Source organism: Panthera tigris, chromosome A1 (assembly GCF_018350195.1).
Source record: "Panthera tigris isolate Pti1 chromosome A1, P.tigris_Pti1_mat1.1, whole genome shotgun sequence".
Classification (NCBI taxonomy): Eukaryota; Metazoa; Chordata; class Mammalia; order Carnivora; family Felidae; genus Panthera; species Panthera tigris.
In genome coordinates, this window is record NC_056660.1 from 185,722,669 (window position 1) to 185,749,048 (window position 26,380).

A 26,380-nucleotide genomic window follows, 5' to 3' on the forward strand; every position below is an offset into this window, starting at 1 on the left:
AGACAACCTCAGGGTGTGAGAGTGTCCCCCCGCCCTGGGAAGGGAAGCGAGGACGAGGGTTGGCGCGGAGACCGGGGGAGAACACCGGGCCCCCTGGCGCTCCTGGGCCCCATCCTCATTTTGCTGCCTTCTAGGGACTGCTCTGGCTTTTCCCGTCCCGAGGCACACACATCCCCGGAATAGCCAGGTGTCCCAGGCCGCCACACGCCCGGCTCTCCGCCCAGGGCAGAGAGGCCGGAGGCTACAGCTCAGCACGCGGCAGGAGTGGGCGGCGAGCGCCAGCAGGCGAGGTAAGGAGGGGCGGGGGGCGGGTGGGGAGAGTGCCTGCACGTGCGCGCGCCTGTGCGCGTGCTCCGAGGGGGCGTCGGGTGGGGGTCCGCCCCAGGGCCACCCGCCCTTCCTGCACCGTGTCCCCGCCCCAGCCCCCTCGCCCCCTGCACCCAGGCTCGGGTGCTAGCCACGCGCGTTCCCCACGCCCCCGTGTCCCAGCACCCCCTGATCCAAACCCCACCCTCCCCACTAATAATTTCCCAATGCAGAATCAGACCGAAACCTGGAGAGAGAACGTTGCCTTTCTGCTCCCCTCGCCCCCCCCCCCCCCCTTTCTATAAATAATCCGGACTAGCGGGTCAGGCACGTCACACGGCAAGAAACCGGGACCCCGACGTTTTCTTCTCTGGGAATAGGGGGTAAAGGGTGAGGAGAAGGAGAAAGAAATCGCTCGTGAGTAGTGAAGAAAAGCGTGCTCCTTGACTCCTAGAAGAGACCAGGCACCATTTTATTCTTTTCTTTTTCTTTCTTTTTTATTTTTCTATTTCTTATTCTCTAACCCCCCTCCCCGCCCCAAATCCAATGGATTGCTCAGCACTTCTCCCATTGGTTTCTTTCCTCCCTCCCCCTTCGACTACTGCACCCACCGTCCCTCCCCCCCAACCCCCGCCGCACAACCCCCATCTCCAGCACACGTCTCGCCCCACGCAGGGGATGCTATTCTCCAGGAAATAAAGTTCAAACTCCTCGCCTCATAGGCTTGCTGAGACCAGAAATGGGCTCCCAGGCACCCGTCTTCCACTAGCACTCCACACCTGCTGTCTTTTAAATTCCTAATCTGGTTTTGCATATTTAAGAGGAAACATACATACACGCCCCAAAAACCCACAACCCGTGAGGTGCAAAACTGCCTCCCGCAACTACCAAAACTTACCCGAGGCTCTAGTTGTTTTTGTCTTAACGGAAGGAAAACAAAGATTTTACTCTGGGCCCTCCAGTGGGGTGATATTCAACTATGTATATGTTGTACACATATATGTTTTTTCTTTCTCCCCTTTAATTTTTTTTTTTTTTTTTTTTTTTTTTTTTTTCCTTAGCAAGAAAATCTGCTCGGTCCCAGGCAGCCGCCGCTGCCCCTTTGATGTTTTGGTACACCGTGCGCATGCGCCTCACATTAGAATTACTGCACTGGGCAGACTAAGTTGGATCTCCTCTCTTCAGTGAAACCCTCAATCCCATCAAAAACTAAAGGGATGTGGAGAGTCCGGAAAAAGGGCTACTTTGGGATTTGGTCATTCCCCTTAATAATCGCCGCTGTCTGTGCGCAGAGGTAAGTGTGCCCAGCATTTCTCTTTTTCATTTCACTTTGAAGGGCTCTGTCTGCATACCTCTGTGAGCAGGGATCTGTAGTGAGGATCGGATAGATGCTGAAGACGCTGTGCCTGCTGCCTTATTGATGCCTGTTTATTGTCTTTTCTTTTTTTTTTTTTTAGTGTCAATGACCCTAGTAATATGTCGCTGGTTAAAGAGACAGTGGATAGACTCCTGAAAGGCTATGACATTCGTCTGAGACCAGATTTTGGAGGTAATGGGGTTGCCTTGGAAATAAGAAACAGCCTAGTTATAGCCTAAGCTGTCTTTTGAGCTTTGTGTGCGCTGTGCCTTCCCTCTCCCTATTGTTGGCTGCATGTGGTATATCGGATGTGTCTCTGTGTTACCATATTGAGAAAGTGATCCAAACTTAAGCCTATTTGTCAGTATCCAGCACTTAGATGGTCTTTCAGTGAGACCCTCTTAGAGTTTATAGGTGACTGCTGTTCTTCACCTTCACTGCTAAAATCCTTTGCTTCACCGTCTTTGCTTCATTGAGATACCAGCCTCTTAAGTTTAGTTAATGGTGTACCCAGAGAACCTGGCTTACTGGAGGCCATCGTGAACATTTTTGAGAATAAAATGTGCAGGCAATTGGTTGAAAAGTGGCATTAATCCCCTGTGCCCGCCTACTTTGGAAGAGTTCGGGCATGGTTTAAAGTGGCTGGTGTCTGGGTATTCTCCAGTCCTGGAAGCCCCACTGCTTAGGGCGGTGGGAGGGAGGGGGGGTTCGGGAGCACCAGAAGGTAGGTGGGGAGGTAGGTGGGAGAAGGGTGAAGGACCCCTTGCTGCAGCCTTAGATACACTGTTATGCCCATTTAATTTTGCTTTAGACTCTTATGAAGCTCAAAGAGTTAAACCTGCTCACTGAAGGACAGTGGGAAAGAATGAGGAGGAGGGGGTTTTAGTGCAATATATAAAATTCCCTTGAGCTAGACTGATTCCTGTGCTTCTGTGAGTTATGTGTATTCTCACACTGAGACAGCTACATATGTAGACAGAATTGGAATCTCTTCCACAAAGGCACGTGTGTGCGTGTTCCATAGAGCGTTTCCTAGATGAGTGCCTGGCACTCTTTTTAAAAAGGAGCAATGAGGGTGAACAGTGGGGGAGGGATCTGGGGCAGAATACCCCAAGCCCAGGGACTACTCTTGCTGAGAATGAGAGAAATCACGTGGCTGGCCATCTTGGTTCGCAGGTCCCCCTGTGGCCGTGGGAATGAACATTGACATTGCTAGCATCGATATGGTTTCCGAAGTCAATATGGTGAGTACTGAGGTTTATAGTTGTACCTCTGCAGACCTTCATTTGGGGACAGGAAGTAGGAAGGGGTCAGTCAGTGGGGGTGGCATAAGCATGAGTAAGCATATGAAATGGGGATGAGGGCTGGGCATTTTGCTTTAGAACCCACTGTGTTTGAGGTTTCAGAGCCCTTGCTTTTTGGTCCCTAATGATTTTTCCAACCTGGTTCGGATACTTGAGAATTGGTACAGAGCAAGTAAAATGCATCATAATTCATGTGCAAAACACAACCACATGCACAAGATCCCTTGCAGAAGCCACATTTCCTAAGGTTTATTGAGGAACCAGGTTCATCAGGTGATTTTCTGAGTTTGGAGTGGGGTCAGGAAAAGAGGGAACGGTTTTGAGGCTATTTCACAAGGAATATAATCTTACAAACTAAACTGTCGCTAATAGACTAAATAAATGACCCTGGGATACAGATGTCCACTTGTTGCTTTCAGAGATGGCCTTTTTACAAGCTGATGGCTGTCACCTCCCCCCACAATTGTTCACCTGCTCTTTTAATGTCTCTTCCCCACAAAAATAAATTAAAAAATTGTCTACCCTGTGTTCTGAAGGTAGGCTCAGACCCATGTGCCCTATCTAGTCACTTTTTCAATGTTGTACACTGCATGTCCTAAGCTTATACAGTTAATGGACAGCAGCACTCCTTAGTGGCTACCTCCTTGGAATTGGGGCAAATGCTGAGAAAAAGCCTCTCTCTTCCTGACCAGGGACACTTGTGGGGGGTTTGTTTCATGCAGGAGCGCCCCCTGCTGCCCATGTGGGGGCACTGCAGACAGACAAAACCATGACAAGTGTCCTAGATACCCCAGAATACTTGGGCTGCTTCTTTCTCCAGTGACTTTTCTACTCTGTGTTGTTAAAGTTTTCTCCCTTGGAAAAGTCTGTCTAGAAAGGCCACATTTGACTGTAAGATGGTAATGTTACTTTCAATACTGAAAGCATACCGCACATTTCAGAAGACTGTTGTGGCATGGTTCTTCCTAGAAATGAAATGCACTAATAAAGAAAAGGGTGTAGTGTGTAAAGTTTTATGTAAAAGACTTCTCAGCCAGCCATCAGGACTTGAAAGTTAGGACATTTACTAATTAACTCAAGAGAGCAAAAGTAGTTGATATGTTCTTAATATTATGCAGATTTTCATATTCCCAGAGTTTAAATAGAGAGAAAACTCAAATAACTAACCTCATCCCTATACATTGTCCAAAGACAGGTGATAGTCATTAGCATTATGACATTATAAAACATAACTACTCCAGGGAACATTCAACTCTTTCTATAAAGTTTCCACAAAGTTTTAATGCCATGTATCTTCTTATATTCTAATTATTGGGAAGGCTTTTTTTCATATAGGATATAAACACAGACTGAGACAATATTGGGTGATTCAGAACCACAGATTTCCCACATATTATGAAAATTCCCTGTGTGTCTAGAGAATACATTTTCCTTGGGAAACTAATTTCTCAGATGCACAAATATTCGCTTTTGTGGAATTCTAGAGGTCTTTCATTAGTTTAAATTTTGAGTTTTACTAGAAAAATTTAAAAAGGTCCTAATGTGGGTACTTCCTAAGTCCCAAAGACTTGAATCTAAATTGTGTTGCTAGACACAAAGTGATAACAGAAATCAGGTGTGGTTCTGTGCGTCCTGCATGTGGTTAAATTGGGCTGCTTTCTTTTGCCTTTTGATTTATGTTATTTTTTTACAACCTTCCTCTTTGGAGCATCACAAAAATGGTGTCCTATGGAAAATTAGGAAATAGATTCTAAACAAACAATGATGAGATGATAGGTCACCTGTGATAGGTCAGCTATGAACTTGGATATATTATATCCCCCAACTGTTTAGAGTAGTGCTGTGCTGTGTGTGTGTGTGTGTGTGTGTGTGTGTGTGTGTGTGTATGTGTTTTAAATTTTGTTCACCTTTTACCTGCATACAGCATTTTGGAAAGGTGTCTGAGCTGGACACAATGCCAAGACCTGCTAGTCAAAATATAGACCCAGCTAAGGTGGGGTGACATCTCTTAAAGCTGTTTACTGTTGATGAAAAATCATGGGATGTTGAAAGTGCAAAAACAAATGTCAGGTTGTAAATAGGCCAGTACTGCAGCATTAATGATTAGAACGAAATGTTAAAAATTCCATGCCAGATTCCTTTCTTAGCCTACTGCTACCACATGTGGACTTGTCCAGACACATTTTTTACTTGTTGAAAAATTAACACTTATTTCAGCTAACATTATAGTGACTTAAATTAATCCTTCAAAGAAAAATTTTGTGATGTATGTTATTTTTAAGTATGCTTATTTGATTTGAAGCAACAGATGGGAAATTTCATCATTGGTGTGTAAATAAAATAAAGATGTTTGTGGAATATTGCCTCTAGTATAGGGGTCTAAAAGTGTTAATATGTCTTGATTATTTTTAGTTCTGAAAGAATGGTTGATTATTTAAATGAAACCTCAAAAGTGATTAACATACATGTTTTTGCCTCATTATCTTTTATTACCTGCAACCTCTGGTAATTGTAACTTTCTTTTACTATGGCGAATCTTCCTTTGAAGGATGGTAGGCTCCAGACCATTTAGATTGTCACTGACTCATTTGTACCGAAGGAAAAGAGACATGTCAATGTGATACTCTTGGTAAATGACAATGATCGAAAAATCTGAACCAAATCAGGAGGCTTGAATACTAGTTCTGCTTCTGCTGCTCAGTCATCCTCAGGGAATTCACAGATGGACAGGGCTAAATTTCCTCACCTGTTAAAGAGGAGGAATAGTCCCATTGTACCTATTTCAGGTGACTACCAGAATTAACAAAACTAAATATGTGAAAGTGTTGATGTTCCGTGAACATAGCTTATGTAGAAGACTGAATAACAGGCTATCATTCAAGAAAATTTGTGTCCACTCCAGCTGCTGCCCTAAAGGTAATATACTAGGTCTCAAGTTTGTTTTTTTTCTTTTTTTTTTATGTGTGAATTGAGAGGGGACATATTAATTTGACTTCCAACTCAAAGTTATATGTATTTCTGGTTTGGTTTATTTGGTAGCTCTGTTGAGTACAAAAAAGTTCCAGGAAAACATGGAAATCTAGCATAAATGTAAGGAAAATGCAGAATTCCTAAATGTCATACAGTTGTGAGTTCTTACTCGTGAAGGTGAGGACGGTAGCTTACTCAGGTGACTGTTGGCCCAATGCTAGATCTTTGGAAGAATGTGATTTCAATTAGAATGCTCCTGAGTGGAAAGCTTGGCTCTAGAATGAAATATTTTTAGATGTCTTGGTTACATTGGCAGGGATCTTTTTGTTAAGGTTCTTTGATGAAAAGTGCATTTTAAGATCCAAAATTGGCTCTGAGAATTATGGACTGAAATAGCTTTCTCTTCATTTAAAGTAGATTCTTCTCCATCTTGAAACAACACATTTGCCAACCAAAGAGTGAAGCAATATTTCACTTTTGAGGAAAGAGTTCTAGTAAACACACACACAAATTACCTTTTTATGGAATGGCAAATGAAGAAAACTGCTGCCTTTTTTTTTTTTTAAACAGATGTTTTCTTGCATCACCAGATGCACAGTTTAAAATTCAATTCAACACAAATGCTTATTTAGCAGCTACTATGATCCAGCCATGTTGTAGGCCTCAGAGACAGAGCAATGAACAAAATTGATTTGTTTCCTGACCTCATGAGACTTAATATCTAGGTGCTCACTATTCTTAATTCTTCTGTAGACTCTTACTGTACTTATGCTTAGCATAGTCTTATCTTTTCTTTAAAGCTTTTTTATGAGCAGCTAAATGAGTACCTAGTGGTCTGTATTTCCCATGAATTCCTTTGTCACTTCTTGGTTTCACCATTCATTTGTTATATGCCATTTCAAAATGCTGTGTGTGTTACATATTCATTCTGTTTTCCTGATCATGTTATAAACTACATGTAGACAGTTATAATATATCACTCCATGTGGTTTTGCTCTATACACAATGACTGGTTGGATGTTAGACTCTGGGTGAATGCCACAAATATTGGGTAAACTATTTGTTTTCATAGCAGCAATTTGTTATTATTCACTAGACACCGTACCATATATGTGGAGAAACAGAGCATAGAATCCTAGTCCTCAAATTCAAGGCATTCGTTGTTTAATATAGAAAAAATCACAATACAGGATTATAAGTGCTTTAAAAGAGGAAATACAAAGGGTATATTGGGAATGCAGAATACTAAGATATTACATAGAAATTTATAGGTGAAGAAATTAACTAGAAATTAAAGGACTGTGGATGGATGTTCCAAGTAGAAATAATGGCACATAGGAGAAAAAGACACAGAAAAATAAATGGGGTTAGGAATTTGCAAGTAACTTTGACTGGAATTGGGAGTGGGAGTAAGGAGGTGATAAAAGCTTGTATTGAGATCACAGGTGGTGATCAAATTATAGAGACCATTTTTGCAGCTTGAAGTGTTAAATTTTGTTCCAAAGACTGTAGAGATCCATGAAAGGATGTGAATAGGAGAATTGCATGAACAGATTCACACTTCAAGAAGATGCTTCTGAAATATGAAGAGTTAAGCAAGACTTAAGTTGGGGGATAAGATGAAAACTCACTGCAAAAATCCAGGAAGAATTGATGAATTGAGGCAGGGATGTAAAATAGAAGAAAGAAAAACGGCACATTTATGAGGTAGAAGCAGAAGGACCTGGTGAATCCCAAATTTCTGATGGTACTATTTATTAATATTCAGAAACAAAAGGGGCATCCAAGTTGGAGGCGGGAGTGAGGGATTAGGTATACGGGCAGATGGTGAGCTCAGTTTGGGATATGTTGACTTTTCAACACACATGAAATCTCCCAGTGGGGATTGGGAAATACAGGTCTAGAGCTACGTAAAAAAGTCATGACTAGAGAGGTGAGCTTCTACATTGTCACCGTATAGGTAGTATTTATAACAGTATGAATGGACAAAATTAAAAAGGGAAAGTGAAAAGACAGCTACAGTTGGAGATCTGGTGAGCACAAGTCGAGGAACACTGAAAAGGAGTCCACAAAGAGTAACAAGGAGCTAAGCAACAATCAGAGAGTTAGGAAGAGAACCTGCAGATAACAGTGTTTTGGAAGTGTGGAGGTACAAGAGAGTTTAAAAAAGAAGGAAGTTATCAGTTGTGTCACATGCCAAAATGATCAATTGAAATAAGTTGTGAGATTCATCTACCGAGTGTAGTAGTAACAAGAGCTCACTGGTAAATATAGAGGACCTTTGGTAGTTGGGAACTATACTTTTGAAAAGTTTGGATCCGAAGTAAAATGGGGAGAGAGCAATTACTAAAAGGAGTGATATATAATTTGGAGAAGTTTCCTTTGGAAGGGAGCAGGTTGCAGATACAACACAGGAGATGGGTGGGGCGGCGGGACAGGAAGCTAAAGGCTCACTTAATTGAAGACCTCTGTATTCTCTCCAACATGGAAGACATTTCCTATTGAGAATAGAGGAGGTTAAAATTGGCCTCTGTGGAGAAAGGGTAAGTAAGTGAGGTTACCTGGGACATACAGAAGGATAGCCAAGAAGCAATGAAGCATGGTGAAGTGTATATGAACACTCTCCGACTACAGGCAGGCTTAAGCCTAAGTGAATTATGCTTAGAAGTTCTCCTACCCAACTTTTAGCAAGCTATTATGTTCTCTCCTTTTTCTTCTACTCCTTTGCACCATCATCCCCTCTCCCTCTCTTGTATATTACCCAACATTTTCCACATCATGTAACACAAATAGAATAGAATAAAGCTAGTGCTTATTGAGTTCTTAACTCATGTAAGTATTCTGTTGATTTGCATTATTTCATCCAATGCTCCTATAAAAACAGTGAGGTAGCTACATCAACCTACTTACAAAAGAGGAACCTGAGGCCAAGAGAGGTTAAGTGACTCGTTCAAGGTCACACAGCTAACAAATGATTGACTTCACATTGCTTGATCTTAACCATGCTGCAGTTTTAAGTTGTAGCAAAGACTCGTTAAAAAAAATCATTTTCATTCCTTGAGAACCCTGTTTTGTTGTAGTTGCTATTTTTTGAAAGAGTGGATAGATCAGAGAAACTAATCATAAGATGATACTCCTCACTCTCTTCGCCTTAAAAAAAATCTTAATTTTATTAGTGATTCCAAGTAGGTAGTTTATTCAGTATATATTAAATATAAGAAATGATACCCATCCTTGAGAAACACATACTTTAAATTACATCTGTTGAGCATGATTTAAACCATGCAATAAAGGAAAATTTACATAAGATCCAGAATATTTCATGTGTATAATTTCTGTCATAATTTCTGTCATTATGAATGGGTGCTGTTTGGTTAACTTGTCTAATAATTTTCTTTTGCCTTAGAAGAATCTATCAGATAACAATTAAGGCCAGTAATTGCCAGAAAATACTGGCTGCTACATGTTTATGAATCATAATCTCAGGGGTTATAGGCTGTGAGTGGACACTGTGTGAAAACACCACACCCTTTCCCCCCCTTTTTGTTATCATAAATACCTCATTTTCAATTGAACTTTTTTTTTCATTGAGAACACATTTTTCTGATTTCTGGTTAATTGCTTCTGCAGATAATTCTCCTAAAGGTGGTTGAATTCTTTTCCTTTTCTTCCCAGAGCTTTCCTTCCTCCATCCCATGTAGTATAAATGAGACTCATTATAAAGATTACATCTCTAGAAGACTTACCTATTTTAAAACATCTATGACACTTGATATTGACAGTTTATAAGTCTATTTTTTCTAGTTAACTCTTAGGGCAATTTTTTTGCTGTTACCTTGTGGGTACCCTGAACAATGCTCTTGCTTAACTATGGTCATGAAATAAAGATGTGATAATGGGCTTCCTCTGCAGGAGACAGCAGGCTAAGGAAGTATCTCAAGTTTCATGTTTTAGTGGATCATGTGTGCTTCAGAAGTGTGCTCCTCCAAGTAATTAAGTGGTTGTGGGAATTTTTTAAGAATGTAAATCAAAGTGTTTTTCCTAACTATATGGGAAGGGTGTATATATGTTAACTTTGGCGAAGGGCACGATTTGTTTTATGATCATTCTATAACAAAGTTTCTTACCTTCAGCCTTGCTGTCACTTTGGACCAGATACTTTTTTGTTGTGAGTGGGCGGTCATGTGCATTGTAAGAAATTTCATGGCATTTCTTGCCTCTGCTCCACTCGGCTGCCAGAAGTACTCCTGCTGTTGTGAAAACCAAAAGTGTGTCCAGAAATTGCTAAATGTGCCATGTGGGGTGAGGGGATTGTCCCCAGTTGAGAGCCACTGGTGTAAAGAATGGTGTTGTGGTTTTGTCTCTAAGCAACTAGAGAAAAGAGATTTGTCACTGAGATTTTCTCATTGATTTTGTGCTTCGTCACCATTTTCATTTATGTTTGGTGGTACATTGTGACAAAACCAATTTGAAAATACCAACAAATATCAAAAGCAAAAATTACCCATATCCCTATTATTTTATTAAAACTGTGTTTTAATTTGTATTACCTTCTAGCTCTCGTCTATTAGTTTATTCATGTTTTACACATTGCACTTGTTTTGTAGAGATAATTTTATAGTCTATATTTTCACTTAATACACCATGCATATTTTTACAGATTTATGCTTTCTTTATAAAAAATACACATCTCTACTACCACCAGTGTAAACTGGTGGGTATTTTTGCTCGATCTTACAAACATATAATGAATATATTGACATTTTATTTTTTATTCATTCTGAATTTTTTGAGAAACAATTTTAAAATATATTTTATAGATTATTAGTCATAATTATAGCTATTGATTATTTAAAAATAAACTTATTTATTTTATCTTTTAAATTTTTCTTTTAATGTTTATTTATTTTTGAGAGAGACAGAGCACAAGCAGGGGAGAGGCAGAGAGAGAGAGGGAGACACAGAATACAAAGCAGGCTCCAGGCTCTGAGCTGTCAGCATAGAGCCTGATGCAGGGCTCGAACCCATGAACCATGAGATCATGACCTGAGCCGAAGTTGGACGCTTAACTGACTAAGCCACCTGGGTACTCCCATATTTACTTTTACTTTTGCACCATTAACAATAATATACAAATCACATACAAAATAGAGAACTGGATTTAAGTAGCGTATAAATTGAAATTTTAAAAAATGATATATCAAGTTGACTCATATTTACACAGCCACTCTTTACTGTTTCTATTCTGATATTAATTAGTTTTTCCAAAATCAATTTACACTTTTCAGATGACAAAAATACTTAGGAACAGTTAAAAGAGGAACAAGAAGCAGGGGTTATGAGTTTTTAAAACACAAGATTTATGTGCATTTCATTTGCATTATGTATATATATGTGTGTATATATATATGTGCGCATATATATATATATATATATATATATGCAAGGAGAGACATGGCTTTATGTTATCCTGCCGCCATTTATATGGAAAAATATAGGAATGTCTTTAGCCCATTGTCTCTTGCTGGTGCTCATTTTGTTAACATTCTATCGGCATTTTTATTGCCAAGTCTTATTTTCCTTGCACTATAATTTGGCCCCTACTGCCCACTTACTTGCCAAGAGGTCTTAACTTAGAAGTAATTGTTTGGCAATTGAAGCTAAAATAACTTCTCTCCTAACACAATAGCAACAATTAATGAAGTTTTAAAGGTGAATCTACCTGTATCTTAGAAAAGTGATACAAAAGTAAGCCATAGAGGAAGATTGGAGATTTTGAGGTGTACAAATTCATGGAAAGTGCCCAGCATGATGCCAGACAATTAGTAGATGCTTGCCAAACATGGATTGGCAGAATTGGTTGAAGGGGTAGTTGAAGGACTTCAGTACATCAAGCTACCAGGAAGTGTTTATCAAGGGCTAACTTAAGCAGCACTCTACCAGTTAAGCTGGATTGTGGAAGGATGGGAAATGGGACTAAGGTACTTTCTAGAGTCAAGAAAGATTAATCTTACTGCCTGAAGAGGGAGGTGAGGGTTGATGGAGAGAAGAGTGTTTCAGATGGTGGGAGAGGAGACTGGTATGTCTCTCAGGTAAAAGAGTCAAAATAAAAAATTGGGAATCAAGTTTTACAGTGATTGTCAAATTTTTCTGTGCAGTAGAATCTCTGAGTCTAGTGTTAATATTCATATTTTTAAGGCCCATATTCAGAGTCTGACTCCTCAGTTTAGGATGGCGTTCAGGGGTCTTCATGTTAAGTTTTCTACGTGACTGACACAGGTACGATCTGAAAGGCACTGTTAGAGGAACATGAATTTTATAGTGAAGTTGGAAGCTGGATAATTAGTAATAAAAGAATTTGACAACAACTGACTGGCCTCTAGTTGTAATATGGATTTTTACAACAATATAAAGATCTAAGTAGTAAGGGTGGATGGGATTTGCAGAAAGAGACTTCATGGCAAAGAGAGTTGAACTGAACAAATGGAATCAGTGCAATTTGAATAGATGGAAAATTAGAACAGTCCTGTGGGAAAGGGCAGTAGGGTATAGACAGCATGAAGAAAACCATTGCATATTAGCAATAGTAATATTGCAAAAATATAAATTTAGGGTATGTATGACTATCTTAATGCTCACAGAAATCCAATGACCTAGATAATAGTATTATCATCTTCTTTTAGAAATGCAGAAACTAACAACTGGATAGATTATATAATTTCTAAGATTTCACAGCTAATGTAAGTGGATCAGAATGGTAGGGTGCATATGGAGGGTATGAATATGTAGAGTGAAACTTAACTGCATAGGATCTTGATGGCTCTGCAGAAGAGACCTTGGGATTTCTTGGGTGGGTGCTCTGACACTGTGAGAGAGCCTTAAGCATCTTCACAAGGAACAAAGTTAAAGGCAGAAAACACTTCATAAAGGAAGTATGAGAACATTGAAAAACATTTTCCAGATCTGATTTCTATTTTTATAAAATGTCATTTGGAACTTCCACACTAATTTTATTGACACACATCATTAAAATGATCGCAGTTCTATATTTAAAAAGAACAAAGGTTGAACAATGGTTGCAAAATGGTGGAGGGATGAGGACCTAGCACAGTGTTTGATACTATGAAAAAATTAATAATAGCTGTATTGATTATTTAGTTTTAAGATGTCTGAAAAATATCAGAAATACTTATATTTTAATATACATTTCATGGTAATATGATTTCGCTATCCTTGTTTAGAAAGGTAGCTATGTAATTGGTGGTTAGTAATAGTAGCATTACACGTTACATATAGGGACAATGGCACTGAATAGCTCCCTATTAATTATTTATGGCTGCCTAATTATAATTCTTGAAGTATGTGCTTAAACTTTAGGCCTCAGTGATTAAACAAACATCTTGAGGTTGCTCCTCTAAAGATCAATAATTCAGTGCCTAATTGGTAGAAGACCATTGCATCAAAAACATTTTTATAAAATGTTTATCTCCAGACTTTTACATAGTTTATTAAATTAAATAGTTTTTATTTAATTTATTTTTTTTTTAATTTTTTTTAACGTTTATTTATTTTTGAGACAGAGAGAGACACAGCATGAATGGGGGAGGGGCAGAGAGAGAGGGAGACACAGAATCGGAAGCAGGCTCCAGGCTCTGAGCCATCAGCCCAGAGCCCGACGCGGGGCTCAAACTCGCGGACCGCGAGATCGTGACCTGAGCTGAAGTCAGATGCTTAACCGACTGAGCCACCCAGGCGCCCCTTAAATAGTTTTTAAAAGCCACTTCTCACTCAACTATTTTATTTTTTATTTTAAATAGAAATGATGGTTGCATCATGAGAATTAATCTACTTGACTTGCTTAATAAATGTGTATTTATCTAGCTATGAACTAATACATAATGTTCACTATCAAACATACTCAAAGTAGAGGTTTAAAGAGGATTTGAGGGGCACCTGGGTGGCTCAGTTAGTTGAGCATCCAAGTCTTGATTTGGGCTCCAGTCATGATCTCACAGTTGTGTGAAATGAAAGCCCACCCCCACATTGGGCTTTATGCTGACAACATGGAGCCTGCTTGGGATTCTCTTTCTCCCTCTTTCTCTGCCCCCCGCCCCATCTTTCAAAATAAATAAATAAATAAATAAACTTAAAAGAAGAGGATTTTATAAAATATATATAAAGTTATATTTGCATCTCATGGTCATCTTGACACTGGTTTAGGGTTTTGCATTTTCTATGAAAATAGCGATACAGTGAATAATAATGGAAATTAAAGGCCATTTTATTCTTCATTATTATCCTGCTAAGGGGAAATATTGGATAGTATGGCTTGGAATATAGATAATTGAAAGGTGACTTTTTTCTGTGGAAACAGTCCCATTTATTCCTACCTTCCAATTTCTAAAGCATCAACATAGAACAAGTAATATTTTAGAGAGTGTGCTGTTCCTCCCTTCCAGGAGGGAGCATTTGTTTTAAAGTAATTATTGAATCTTCTTGCTTCTTAGGACTACCGTTTAAATGGATTTTACAAGGGACTGTATAATCAGACAGGTAGCTCTTAAATAATCATGCAAAGATCATCTTTACAAATTGTCCTGTTTTGTGAGGCTGTTGACATTTCATCAACTGTAGATGTTTCAGGAAATATTTTAACATTAATCTTTAAATAATGATTTATAGGCCATTTTAAGGAATATCATAAATAAGAAGGAGAGTTGTCAACAGCTTTAAATATAAGTGAATAGGTGCCCATTGTTAGGTTGTAAAATCTAATCACCTTTCTGTATACTTACCATTGTTGCAGATACTGTGCTCCAAAAAATGAAATTTAAATATTTTTTTCTGTTTGCTTTCTTTGACCTACAAAGAAACTTAAAGACTTATTTTGTAAAGACGTATTTCTATTTCTTTTTCCAAATGAGTGTTTGAGTTAATAGACTGCAGACCTCTTGAAGCATTCTCCCATCAGTCAGTTGTGTAAACCTTTCCTCTTTCAAGCACTGTTAAGCCAGCTCTTTCTTTTGGTGGGGCTGATCTGCTAGGCTGCATAAATTTGCATCTGGCTTATGTGTTGGAAGAATGCTTTTAAGTGTTTACTTGAATCATACTAGCTTGTCGGTGTGACAAACCATTTTTCTAACTGAATTCATTAGAGAATACCTTTGTTATTCTAAAAGTCATAATATTTTAAGTACTTGCCAAATTTACACGTGAGAGATATGTAAAATTACAGAGCATATGAAAAACATAGTTTCTTCATTTCCTTCAGATTTTTTTCAGTGCTTTATTTTAGACTGCTTGTTGGAGGCTAAGTTCTGTTCTATAAGAAATCTGAATAAAATCATTTTGCCAATTGCTTTTTAACACTACAGAGTAATATTTTCTGACAAATATATATATATAATAAAATATATATATATAAATATATATATATTTATATATATATATAATTCTCTGGTTATTCAGAAAGATCAGTTTTCATGTTCATATCTTAATTATACATTTTCTAACAGACCAGGAAACTCTTACTGTCTATCTATTTAATGAACCAGCTTTGAAAGCCACATTTTAAAATGTCTTTATTTCATTAATTTACCAAACTGACTCTGATCATCATCCCCACCACTTAGGTGGAAATTTGTTGTTAATGGAACTTTTTCTACTTAGGATACTTTAGTCAAAGTAGCAATGCTATAGGTGTGTCTTGGTGTTAAAATTCCCAGATTGGGACAGAATACTTCTTAATTGTTTATGTTCTCATTAAAAAAGTAGCCACAATCCTAGAGCTCTGGGTTTCCCATTTTGTTGTTGTTTTAGTGCCTAGTGCAAATACGGCAGGAACAAAACTTGATTAAATCAAATGCTGCTGTGTCTTTGAGCTTTAAAGAGAGAGAGGGGCAAAGAGAGATGCAGAGAGGGAGAGGCGAAGAGGGATAGACATATGTATTCCTGTTCTTGAAGAGTGTGTAATGTGTTTTCAATAGTTGAGAAATAGCAGAAGGCCTTTCCTACATAGTCACTGTGTCCTGTTTAGTATAAATGAATATTTATATATGTAAAGTATGCAACAAAGATTACCATGAAAAAATATATATATATAAAATCAGGGACTGTCTTTTTGAATTACGTGGTATGGAATCAACAATATCAAAATGCATGTGGATTCTTTCTGTACTTTTAAGCATTTGATAATTAATACATATTTTAATTAAAAAAAAGTCAATGAAAACAGTTTTGAAAAATTACAGTATACCTGGAACTGGAATTTGAGCCTGATTTGTCCCCTATCCCATTTATTTTGTGTTTTTCTGAAGTGAAAGAAAAAGGAAGTTGAAAAAATTGAATGGACCTGCCTCCATCATAATCTCCCAGGATGATTGTTAACAATCCACATTCCAGATTCTCAGATGATTTTTGGGAAGCCTACAAAACTAAGATAAATAGAACATAAGGAAGTAGGCAATCTAACTCATTGAGAGGTCAGTTAAATTAGTAATTATCACTATGTCAGCATCATTAGAGTTTGTGGATAAATTGAAGATTATGATTTACTTTTTTCCTGGCTATTATAAATTCTCTTTCATCACTGAGGAATAAATCCAATTCATGCTTGAAACAAAAATCTGCTCTGCAAAGGATATGGTAATCTTGAGAATTAAGAACAAAATTAGATCTTGATTAAGTTTTATGACTTTCAGAATGAAGAAAATATCACCCCTTGATACCTTACTTGTTATTTTAATGAGGTGGTACCTATCTCAGTATCAGAGCATCTCAAAATATTCAGTAGGCTGATGATTAGCATTTGTGTGAAATAATAATTGTGATGTATTTCAAGGTCAATCTAAAAACTTCAGTTTGAATACAGTTGTGTTCTTCACGGTTGAGAACAATATGTGGCTTAAGCAAAGTGTTTCTAATTTCTTTTTATCTACTTTATCAAATATACAATTGGGTTGATTAAAATCAAACATAAAATTTAGGGTATGTATATTTTATATATCTAATAATATACACACACACATATAATTATTAAGCTCTATGTTTCTTTTGAAAGGTAGCAGTCCTTGGGCTAAAAGTATGTTATTGAATTTTTCTAGAGATTATTTCTATAATTATTGTGAAAAAGTCAGTTTTCATATCAAAAGCAGGGACTGGGAGTTCTGGATTTGTCCTGAATTTGTCACTGGTGATAAAACCTTGTACAAAATTCTTGTTCAGCGTTTCTGTATTTGGAAATTAAGGGAATTAAATGAAAAATTTTTGTAATATTTATTTTGTTAAGTGAGTAAATTTATCTGTTATGTGATTTTCTTAATTTTCTTCCATTTAAAAAATATTTTCTGTTTTTATCTTGAATTGTTTTTATTACTTATTTCTGTCCATTACAGAAAAATCAGTAACAGTGTAAACTATAATTAAAAGTGAAGATGCCTATTAATATCACCACCCAGATATAAATACTGTTAGCAAAATGATCAGTAAGCCTCCAGACTTCTTGGGAGGTACGTGAAATATTATCAGATGGTATCAGACATCATGTTTTATGATTTTTGCTCTTAATATTTTGTGAACATCTTTTGATGACATCTAAAATTTTTCTACAACATAATATCCAAGGGTTGCATAGAATTTCATTGATTTTATTAAATCAATCCTATTTTGACAGACATTATAATTATTTTGTGGATTTTTAGTATCATGAATGAAACTATGTAAAACAATCATGTATTGTCAGATTTGACAGATAGGTAGATAAATGGATAGATATTTGTCACAGTAAAAATTAATGAAATAGTCTATCCTTTCCCTATTATTTGAAATCTTGTCTTTATCATATAGGGAATCTCATCTGACCTTAGGTCTATGTTTTTACTCTGTAATTTGTCTCATTAATATTTCTCTCTCTCCATCTTTCTCTCTCTCCCTCTCTACATATATGTGTGTGTGTGTGTGTGTGTGTGTATAGTGTAAGCATAATGTTGTTTTAATTATTTTAACCTTAAATATCAAGGCAAATCTCCCCTCATTATGTTTCTATTTATTTATACTTAACCATTATGAGATAGTGACACTTTCATACAATCTTTATATTTTGGCAAGTTAAAAAAAAATGCTGTGCCAGCATTTTGGTTGTAATTGCTTGAAATTTGGTAGAAAATTTAGTTCTCAACGGCAGTGGCTCCTTGTATTGAAAACCATACTATGTCTCACCATTTATACATAGTCTGCTGTGTCCTTCAGTAAAATTATACTTTTCTACATGGAACTCTTGCACATTTCTTGTTAAATTTATTCCCATAGGCTTTACATAATTCTTGCTAAATTAATTCTTAAATACTTTACAGTTTGTAAATACATACAGTTTGTATGGTTATGGCAATTAGGATTTTTATATCCAATTATTATTTTTGATTCTTGGCCAAAAGAACAAATGCCATATAACCATCTGAGAAGGGTGTTTTTTATCTTTACCACTCCGAGTACCATTTCCATTGCAATTTATGCATGAAATACCTTTGGTATCGGTAACCTGTTTGAATAGATAGATAGATAGATAGATAGATAGATAGATAGATAGATATTGTGCACTTTTTCAGTTTATTATTCCTAACCAACTTAAACATTTAAAATAATTGTTTTATTTCATTTCAATCTCCAACATAGGATTGACTTACTTGGTCCCATAAAACCAACATGAATTACCATTGAAGGTGCAGTCTTCCATTCCTTTACCCCAATGAGGTTCATAAAATTTAGATTTAAAGCTAAAGTCTCCTTTTAATATATCCCCTTTTTATCTTGCATATTGCAAACCTTGTGAAAATAAGAAACCTTTTTTTGCTGTAAACCAAATCATCATCGCATGCTACGTTTAAACTCTGGTATCTATTACTTGATATATGTATGGATGATTTAATTACAGACAGTTGAAGAGGGTATGTTTTATGTTGAGGGCAGATACAACCAGAGAATAAAACAATGTTAACTGACACAGTGTGTGAATATAGCCACAAATACCTTTTTCAGAGTGAAGACTTGTCTGGATTTAATACTAAACCTAATTGACCTTGAATCATACTTGATCGCCAAATATTGAAAACTGTAAAGGTTAGGCTCTCCCATTATGGTAGTCTAAGTTCATAAGTGATTTGACCATCTTAAATACACTGACTTATCAATGTGCTTTCCTGAGAAGTTTTTAGTTTTCATGTTGAATCCTTCAGCTAAGAATAGTTTAGTTGTGCATGAAGTTTGAGATTACTATGTTGAATTTTAGGGAAAACATAGAATACCATATACATTTTAGGGAATTATAGTGTCTCCTTGGTTGAGTTTAACTTTTGTATTGGTTAAGTCAGAGTGCCTTTAAGAAAAAGCAAAAGCACAGATGGAGGAGGACTTTCTACAAATTAGTCCAGCATTGTCAATAGCATATGGTATTTGGCTGTCACATACATAGATACACACACATACATACATACATAAAATAGAGTATAACTTTTTTTATGTTTAAATAAGAACCTCTAACCTTCATGTTGAATTATTTGATGTTGGTAAATTTAAGTTAGCTGCATTAGTAGATGGGGATATCATATGAAATAGCAATGCCACATACATCAGTTTGAAAAGACTATAAATCCTTGGACAGGAAAATGTGTTTCTTGTAAATAAATATAGGAAAACTAAAGTAAGGGTAGAATTCCATGCTGTTTTGCAAGTGTGTGTGTGTGTGTGTGTGTGTACACATTAGATGAATGTTTTTAATATTAAAATATTGATGTGTTACACATCAGTGAATTTAGGCTTCTGACTGATGTATCAAGTAAGGTTTGATCTTTTGACAAATGTATTTTGGTTTTGTTTATTTTCATAAAAAATACAGGTACAGTACTAATATAAATAGAAAACTTACTAGCACAATTAAAAGGAATCCAATTCTTAATTGTCTATAGATTTATTGTCCATTCTAAAAGATAATGATCAAATTTATCTTCAAAGATATATTGTAAAAATAATTATTTTTTAAACTGGACTTTAGTGAGACATGCTTTGATAATCATGATCATCTTTATTCAGCTAGTTTTGGCCAAAAGATTATTGATATTTTAGAGGAAGGGCCTATACTTGCCTATTTTTATAAATAAACTTTTATTGGAATGCACCCATGCCCATTTGGTTAGATATTATCTATACCTGCTGTTGCAATTTATTTGTTTTTAATGTTTATTTTGAGAGAGAGAGAGAAAGAGAGAGAGAAAGAGAGAGAGAAAGAGGGAGAGAAAGAGGGAGAGAGAGAGAGAGAGAGAGAGAGAGAGAGAGAGAGAGAGAGAGAGAGAATCCCAAGCAGGCTCCACACTCAGCGTGGAGCCTGATGTAGAGCTTGATCCCATGATAATGAGATCATGGTCTGTGTGCTCAACCCACTGAGCCACCCAGGTGCCCCTGCTTTTGCATTTTAAATGCAGAGTTGAGTAGTTATAACAGAGACAATATGGCCTACAAAATCCAAAATACTTACTCTTTGGTCATCACAGAAAAAATTTTATGACTCCTGTTTCAGAACAATAAGTATGGTATGAGTATAAGTACTCTGGATATAAACCAATAGAAGATGGAGCATGTGAAATTGCATATCTATTGTTCTTGCTTATGTATCTGTTTCAACTTTACTTAAATGAGAGATGATTCAAATTAAATAAGAATGTATTGAAAATGTGACTTAATGAAGAAGTATATTTTTGCTAATTAAGATTATGGAAAGCATAAAAGGGAAAACATCTTGTGGCTCCTGGGTGCTCAGTCAAGTTAAGTGAAAGACTTCTCAGGCCATGATCTCATGTTTCATGAGTTCAAGCCTCACATCTGGCTGTCTGCTGTCAGAACCTCCATCCCCCCCCCACCCCTCTCTGCCCCTCCCCGGCCCCTGTGTGTGTGCTCTCTCACGCTCTCAAAAATAAACAATTTATTTAATAAATATATAAATAATTTATTTTTGGGAGCGTGAGAGAGTGAGAGAGCAAGTAATGGGGAGGGGCAGGGAAAGAGGGAGAGAGAGAGAAAATCCCAAGCAGACTCAGCACTATCAATGTAGATCCTGGTGCAGGGATCACACTTAGGAACCAGGAGATCATGATCTGAACTGAAATCAAGAGTTGGATGCTTAACTGACTGAGCCACCCAGGATCCCCAAAATAAATAAACATTTTTTTAAAAAAGGAAAATAACCTTTGTATTAAAATTGGGAGAATTATAGAAAATAATGTGAAGCTTTTTGTTTCATATTAATTATTCTTAGATTTGCTTTTTAATATTGTTTATAAAAAGAAAAGTTATAGTAACTTATGTTCAGGTTTGCTTTGTAGTAAATTGTGAATTTGTATGGCCTAAAAATGTATGGATGCTCCTTGTTAATATATTGATTAATGTAAGAATTAGAATCAAGAAAATCTTTTCTACTCATAGTCCTTAACAGTTTCTCTCTACTGAGAAATGATCCCATAACCCATTAGACTGTGCTTCATGAGGTCAGGACCATGTCTGTTTTTTGACTATTTTAACTACTGCCAGATCTAGCTTAAAAAAGGTCTGACTCATGGAAATTACATAAGAAATGAGTTAAGCTAGTGGTAGAATAACATATAATCCCTTTTATTAGTGCTTCTTTCTCTTAAGAAGTTATAGCACAACAAAACCATAGTTTGGTTCAGAAGTGTTTATCATTGCTTACCTTCAGTCTTCAATTTTTATTCAAGAATATTTTGGTTGATTTTCATAATTTGTTCTAGAAGTCATTGTACAGAGCTCTCACAGTGGTCATACAGTTATGTTAAGGGTCTACATATCAGTGCTGGTGACAACAGAGTACTCAGCATTTAAGGAATGGTTCCCAACTTGACATCTTTAGACAGTCCTCATTCCTTTCTGAAGTTTGTGGACTAGAATTTATGGCTAGGATTAAAAAAAGTAAACCTAAGAGCAGAACAAAGCAGGAGTACCAGATTGTACATAAAATGAGGTATAATTGTTGTGACTTAACAGCTAATAAATATGCCGTAATATTTCAGATGTAAGAGTAGTAAGGAAGTCAACAATGAACTAAGCCTACCAGATAAATAAAGTTTAAACCTCAATCCTTGAAAGTCTTTGTTAATGTTGAATGTCTTTGAAATTGGTTGAAATGTATTTAAAGAACAGAATGAGACAATCTGTTTTTTATTGCTTGATTACAACTAAATACATTTGGTAGTTATGTCTCCAACTACAAGAAGAAATAGTTTTCTTTCTTAAAACTTATAAAGGCAGGTTTGCTTATGAAAATTTCTAAGAGTATGTTTTTCTTTGACAGTTTTATAAACATTGGTAGCATTTCATAGTAGTTGAAGATCTGGGCTGTGGAATTTTGGCTTTTCTTATTAGCTATGTAATATGGTCCAAATAATCTAATTCCTTAAATCATCACTTTTCTCATCTATAGAATAGGAATATTGATAGTATCAGCCTCAAAAGAGTATTCTAAAAATTAAATGATTTAATAGACATACAAGGCTTAGTAAAGTTCTTTGCACATAATAAATCTCAATAAGTTATATCTATTAATAACATTATATACATACAAATTTAAGTTTGGTTGATGCCACAAGCCCACTGACACATTCATGATTTCAGTTTATGCAGAATGGACACCATATCAAGGGTAATGGTATCTTGAAAAGCACATGGTCATTTGATGGTCAAAGAAGCTATGTGCTAGAAAGGAATCCTAGGGCATTAGGCTAGTATTCAGGAGACCTAAATTCTCAATACGATTCACCTACACTCTAGTGTGTCATATCAAGTATTTCATTTTATCCCCCCTCTGGACTATAGTTACATTTTTGTGTGTGGTGTGGGGACTGGTGGGGATGAAGGTAATGAAAATATGACTGGATTGATATAACCTTCCAGTTCTGAACTCCTGAAAATCTTTGAGTAAAAAAAAACCCAGTTTTTTTTTAAATTCTAAATTCTTAAATTTGCAACCAAAGTTGGAAAGAACTATGAAAAAAAAAAAAAAAAAGACAGCTTTGCTTATTAGGCCAGAAAAAAAGCTGACAAACAGTAGTTGTGTTGTTTATCAGAAAGTGTTCCTCTTTCTAATGGAATGTTTTGCAGTTGTTTTGCAGAATAAGCACTTTGCTAATTCTGTAGAGCTTTAGGGGTATAATCCTCTCAAGGTGTTCTGTCTGCAGGAGTCTGCTATGAAATTGTTAGATGCTAATACTTCTAGATGCTAATATTTGTTCATACTTGTGAAAAGAATTTTATTGAGAAGTTAAAATGCAAGTAAGATACAGCTCTACTCTCATTCTAAAAGTAATTTTCTTTCTGAATGAAATGTGTCTCATCTTAAATGTGTGATAATACCTAGGGGGGGCTATTAAATATATGAGACTAACCAGAGCTTTATGTTCAACAGATAAAGATCCAAGGTTCGTATATGGAAAATGACACCTTTCTTATTGGAAATAGCATAAGATTTCATCTTGGGAAGTGCAGATGCCCTACAACATAGTTTTATAGCTACTATTTGCTTTCTGTGATGGAAAAAATAAAAGAACTGATTGTACAGTTTAGTAAGGCTAGAAGGATAACTGTCTTCTCTGATTCACTTGGAAGACATTGCCAAGGTCATTCTCAGAGCACGAAAAACTATTAAAATAAAATACAAATGTTCAGAATACACGTCCCTTCCTAAGTTTGATTTAGTGCTTTGCCGAGACAGAAAATTAATTTGTTATCATAGGGTTGCTCAGATCTCAACCACAATAGTTTGGTTTAGAGATGGTCTTTCAACATGCATCATGGCTATATATACATATATATATATACGTATATATATACGTACGTATATATATATACGTATATACGTACATATATATATATAATTTTATTACATGCTACCAAGGCTATTTCCTAGTTGAAGGTAAATACCTCCAACAATGGTAATACCAGTAGTAACATTTTTATCACATTTGAGGATCTTAAAAGTACGTTAGTATCATCTATTTCATTTGATTCTCCTACCATTCCTGGGAGATAAACAACAAGGTGTTTCTATTTTTTTCCTCCTTATCCTGCCTTCATTCCTCCTTTCTTGTCTTCCACTCTTCTTTTCTGCCTCCCTCTCTTAGTTTTTTCAAAAATAAACTCCAGAGACAGTAATACTTAGCCATATGATTAACTAAATGGTAGAATTTGAACTAGAATCTTGATGTTACAAACTCAGATCTAATATTCTATTTTCTAATTCAGGAAGCAAGTTAATGGAAATGTAATTGAGAGAAAGATTTTTTTTAATCTTAAAAAAGAGTGATAGAGGTATCGGTGACCATGGATAAAGTACTTGGAACAAACACCAAATACATTCCTTTAAAGAGCCAATAAACCTAATAGTTAATGCAAAAGGAGCAGCTTGGGTTTGCTAAGCATCATTTCATTTTAATGCCTTGGGTAATCTCAAGAAACCACTAAAACCAATGTTCCTTCAGCTTGTCTGTCCCCATGAGATTTGTCTACATTTGAAAGATTGGCACAGTTAATCAAGCATCATGAATCATGGATGTTCCAAGTTACAGCCAACAAATAGACCTCCTACAGACAACCCCCCAAAATCAGTAAATATGACTTGCTCTACCTGTTTTCTGAAGCAGTGTATTACAGCAGTAATTGATTATTTGGAAAGCTTTACTGATCATTGAGATCTAATGGGGCAAGCTGTGATGAGAAGTTTAGCCATGCTCCTTTTTTGTTCATTTCAGAAAGGCAGATATGCTTTTCCATGGTGCTAGGGCCCATACCAAAACAACAGGGCTTCTGTGCTGGGATAGTCAGGGTACCAACTGTCATAGGATATATGCATTCTTGTAAACTGGTTTCATGGTACATGGTCTGGAAACAGACAGACTGCATTAACATATCAAATACGTGTGAATTTAGGCAGGTTGCTTAATTTCTGAACCTCAATTTCTTCATTTGCACAATGAAGTAAATCTCTTTTTGGAGTTTATTGAAGATGAAATATAATTTCTTTAATGTTTTTAGGATACTTCCTGTGCAAAGATGGCATTCATTAAAAATTGACTTTGATACATATGAATGCTGGCTATCACATTATGTCAAAAGGGACACTATCCCGAAAGAAATTATGTAAAAGAGATGAAACAATGGGCAGCCGGGAAATGAATATTAAGAATTTGAATAGGTTAACATAAGTAATTTTTTTTTCATTTTGTAAAACATATTGCATAAAGATTTGTTTTTTGATAAATTCAATCATAAAAATAAAAATTAGCAAAGCAGAAAGGCATCTTGCAGTTCATCCAACTCAGATCTCTATTTTATGATGAAAGAGCTGAGTATCAGGTAAATATTCAAGGTTATAAATGATACAAGACAAGGACTCTGACATCTAGAGTCCTTTATATGCCACTCCTCCCTACATACTAGAGGCAGTCAGAGTAATATTTCCTATTTATACAACTCACATAACCTCATGGCCAGGTAGAAGGTGTGGTTATTATTTTTTTTTAAGTTTTTAAGAACTTCTCTTACTTTTAATGCTTTTATAATTCACTTGGTGGTAAATGATCCTAAAAACAAGTAGCAATGGTTCATTTTATGCTCCATTTTAATGCAAAATCTAATATCAACATTGACTAAAGAGGGGAAAACAACACTGGAAAAGAGCTATAAAAGAAAATATGATCATGGTGTTAGATGCCACTTAAATAATCAAGTGTATTATCTGTTATACCTCGACCTTGCTTTGCTCATTGGATAGATTTCATAGACTTAAATTTTAAATCATAAGGTTTATAGATTTAAAAACAAAAACTACAGAATGACTTGCAGAATTTCATCTTTCCTCACTTTCATTCACTTGAAATTGTTTTTTGTTTCATAAAATTGAGATATTATTTTTAGTTTCTTTCTGAATTTTCTTTGGTAATTTCAAACCATCTATTGATAGTCTTTTGCTTTATTTCATTAATATGTCAATCTTTGATGAGACTTACATGTAGCAAAACTCTTTAAATATAGTCAATTCCCCTAATATGAAAACTTTTTATTGTAACTACTTTGTTGAATCCTAAAGGTTTCATCATGAGGCTTCATTGATTTTTTTCCTTCATTAGTAGAGACTGGGTGGCTACCTTTAGTGGTAGAATGAATTTCAGAAGGGTAGGTACGTAGAAGAGAGCTTCATAAGTCTCCCATATAAATTAACGGGTGTGAACATTTTAGTTCATCATCTAAGGGTGATGCCTTAGTGTAGGCCATATATTATCACTGTATTTGAAGAAACTAGTTTTGGATTGCAAGATAGTTGACATGAACATGTGGTGAACACACTCTGTGAGTCTATATGTGTGCATGGATCAATTTCCAGTCTCTTTTT

General features: G+C 36.2%; 1 protein-coding gene across 5 annotated transcripts in view; it reads left to right on the top strand.

The window, feature by feature from the left end:
* Positions 1–203: 203 nt before the first annotated feature.
* Positions 204–26,380, top strand: part of GABRB2 (gamma-aminobutyric acid type A receptor subunit beta2) — a 233,376-nt gene continuing 207,199 nt past the window's right edge. For 4 of the 5 annotated variants that reach the window (XM_042959971.1, XM_042959941.1, XM_042959960.1 and 1 more), the window contains exons 1-4: positions 204–290; positions 1,368–1,600; positions 1,764–1,855; positions 2,840–2,907. In XM_042959971.1, the coding sequence (XP_042815905.1) occupies positions 1,524–1,600; positions 1,764–1,855; positions 2,840–2,907 (237 nt within the window). In that variant the 5' untranslated portion in view covers positions 204–290; positions 1,368–1,523. Of the gene's footprint in view, positions 291–663; positions 724–1,367; positions 1,601–1,763; positions 1,856–2,839; positions 2,908–26,380 lie in introns of those variants that run through there. The other variant, XM_042959952.1, reaches the window with a different exon arrangement.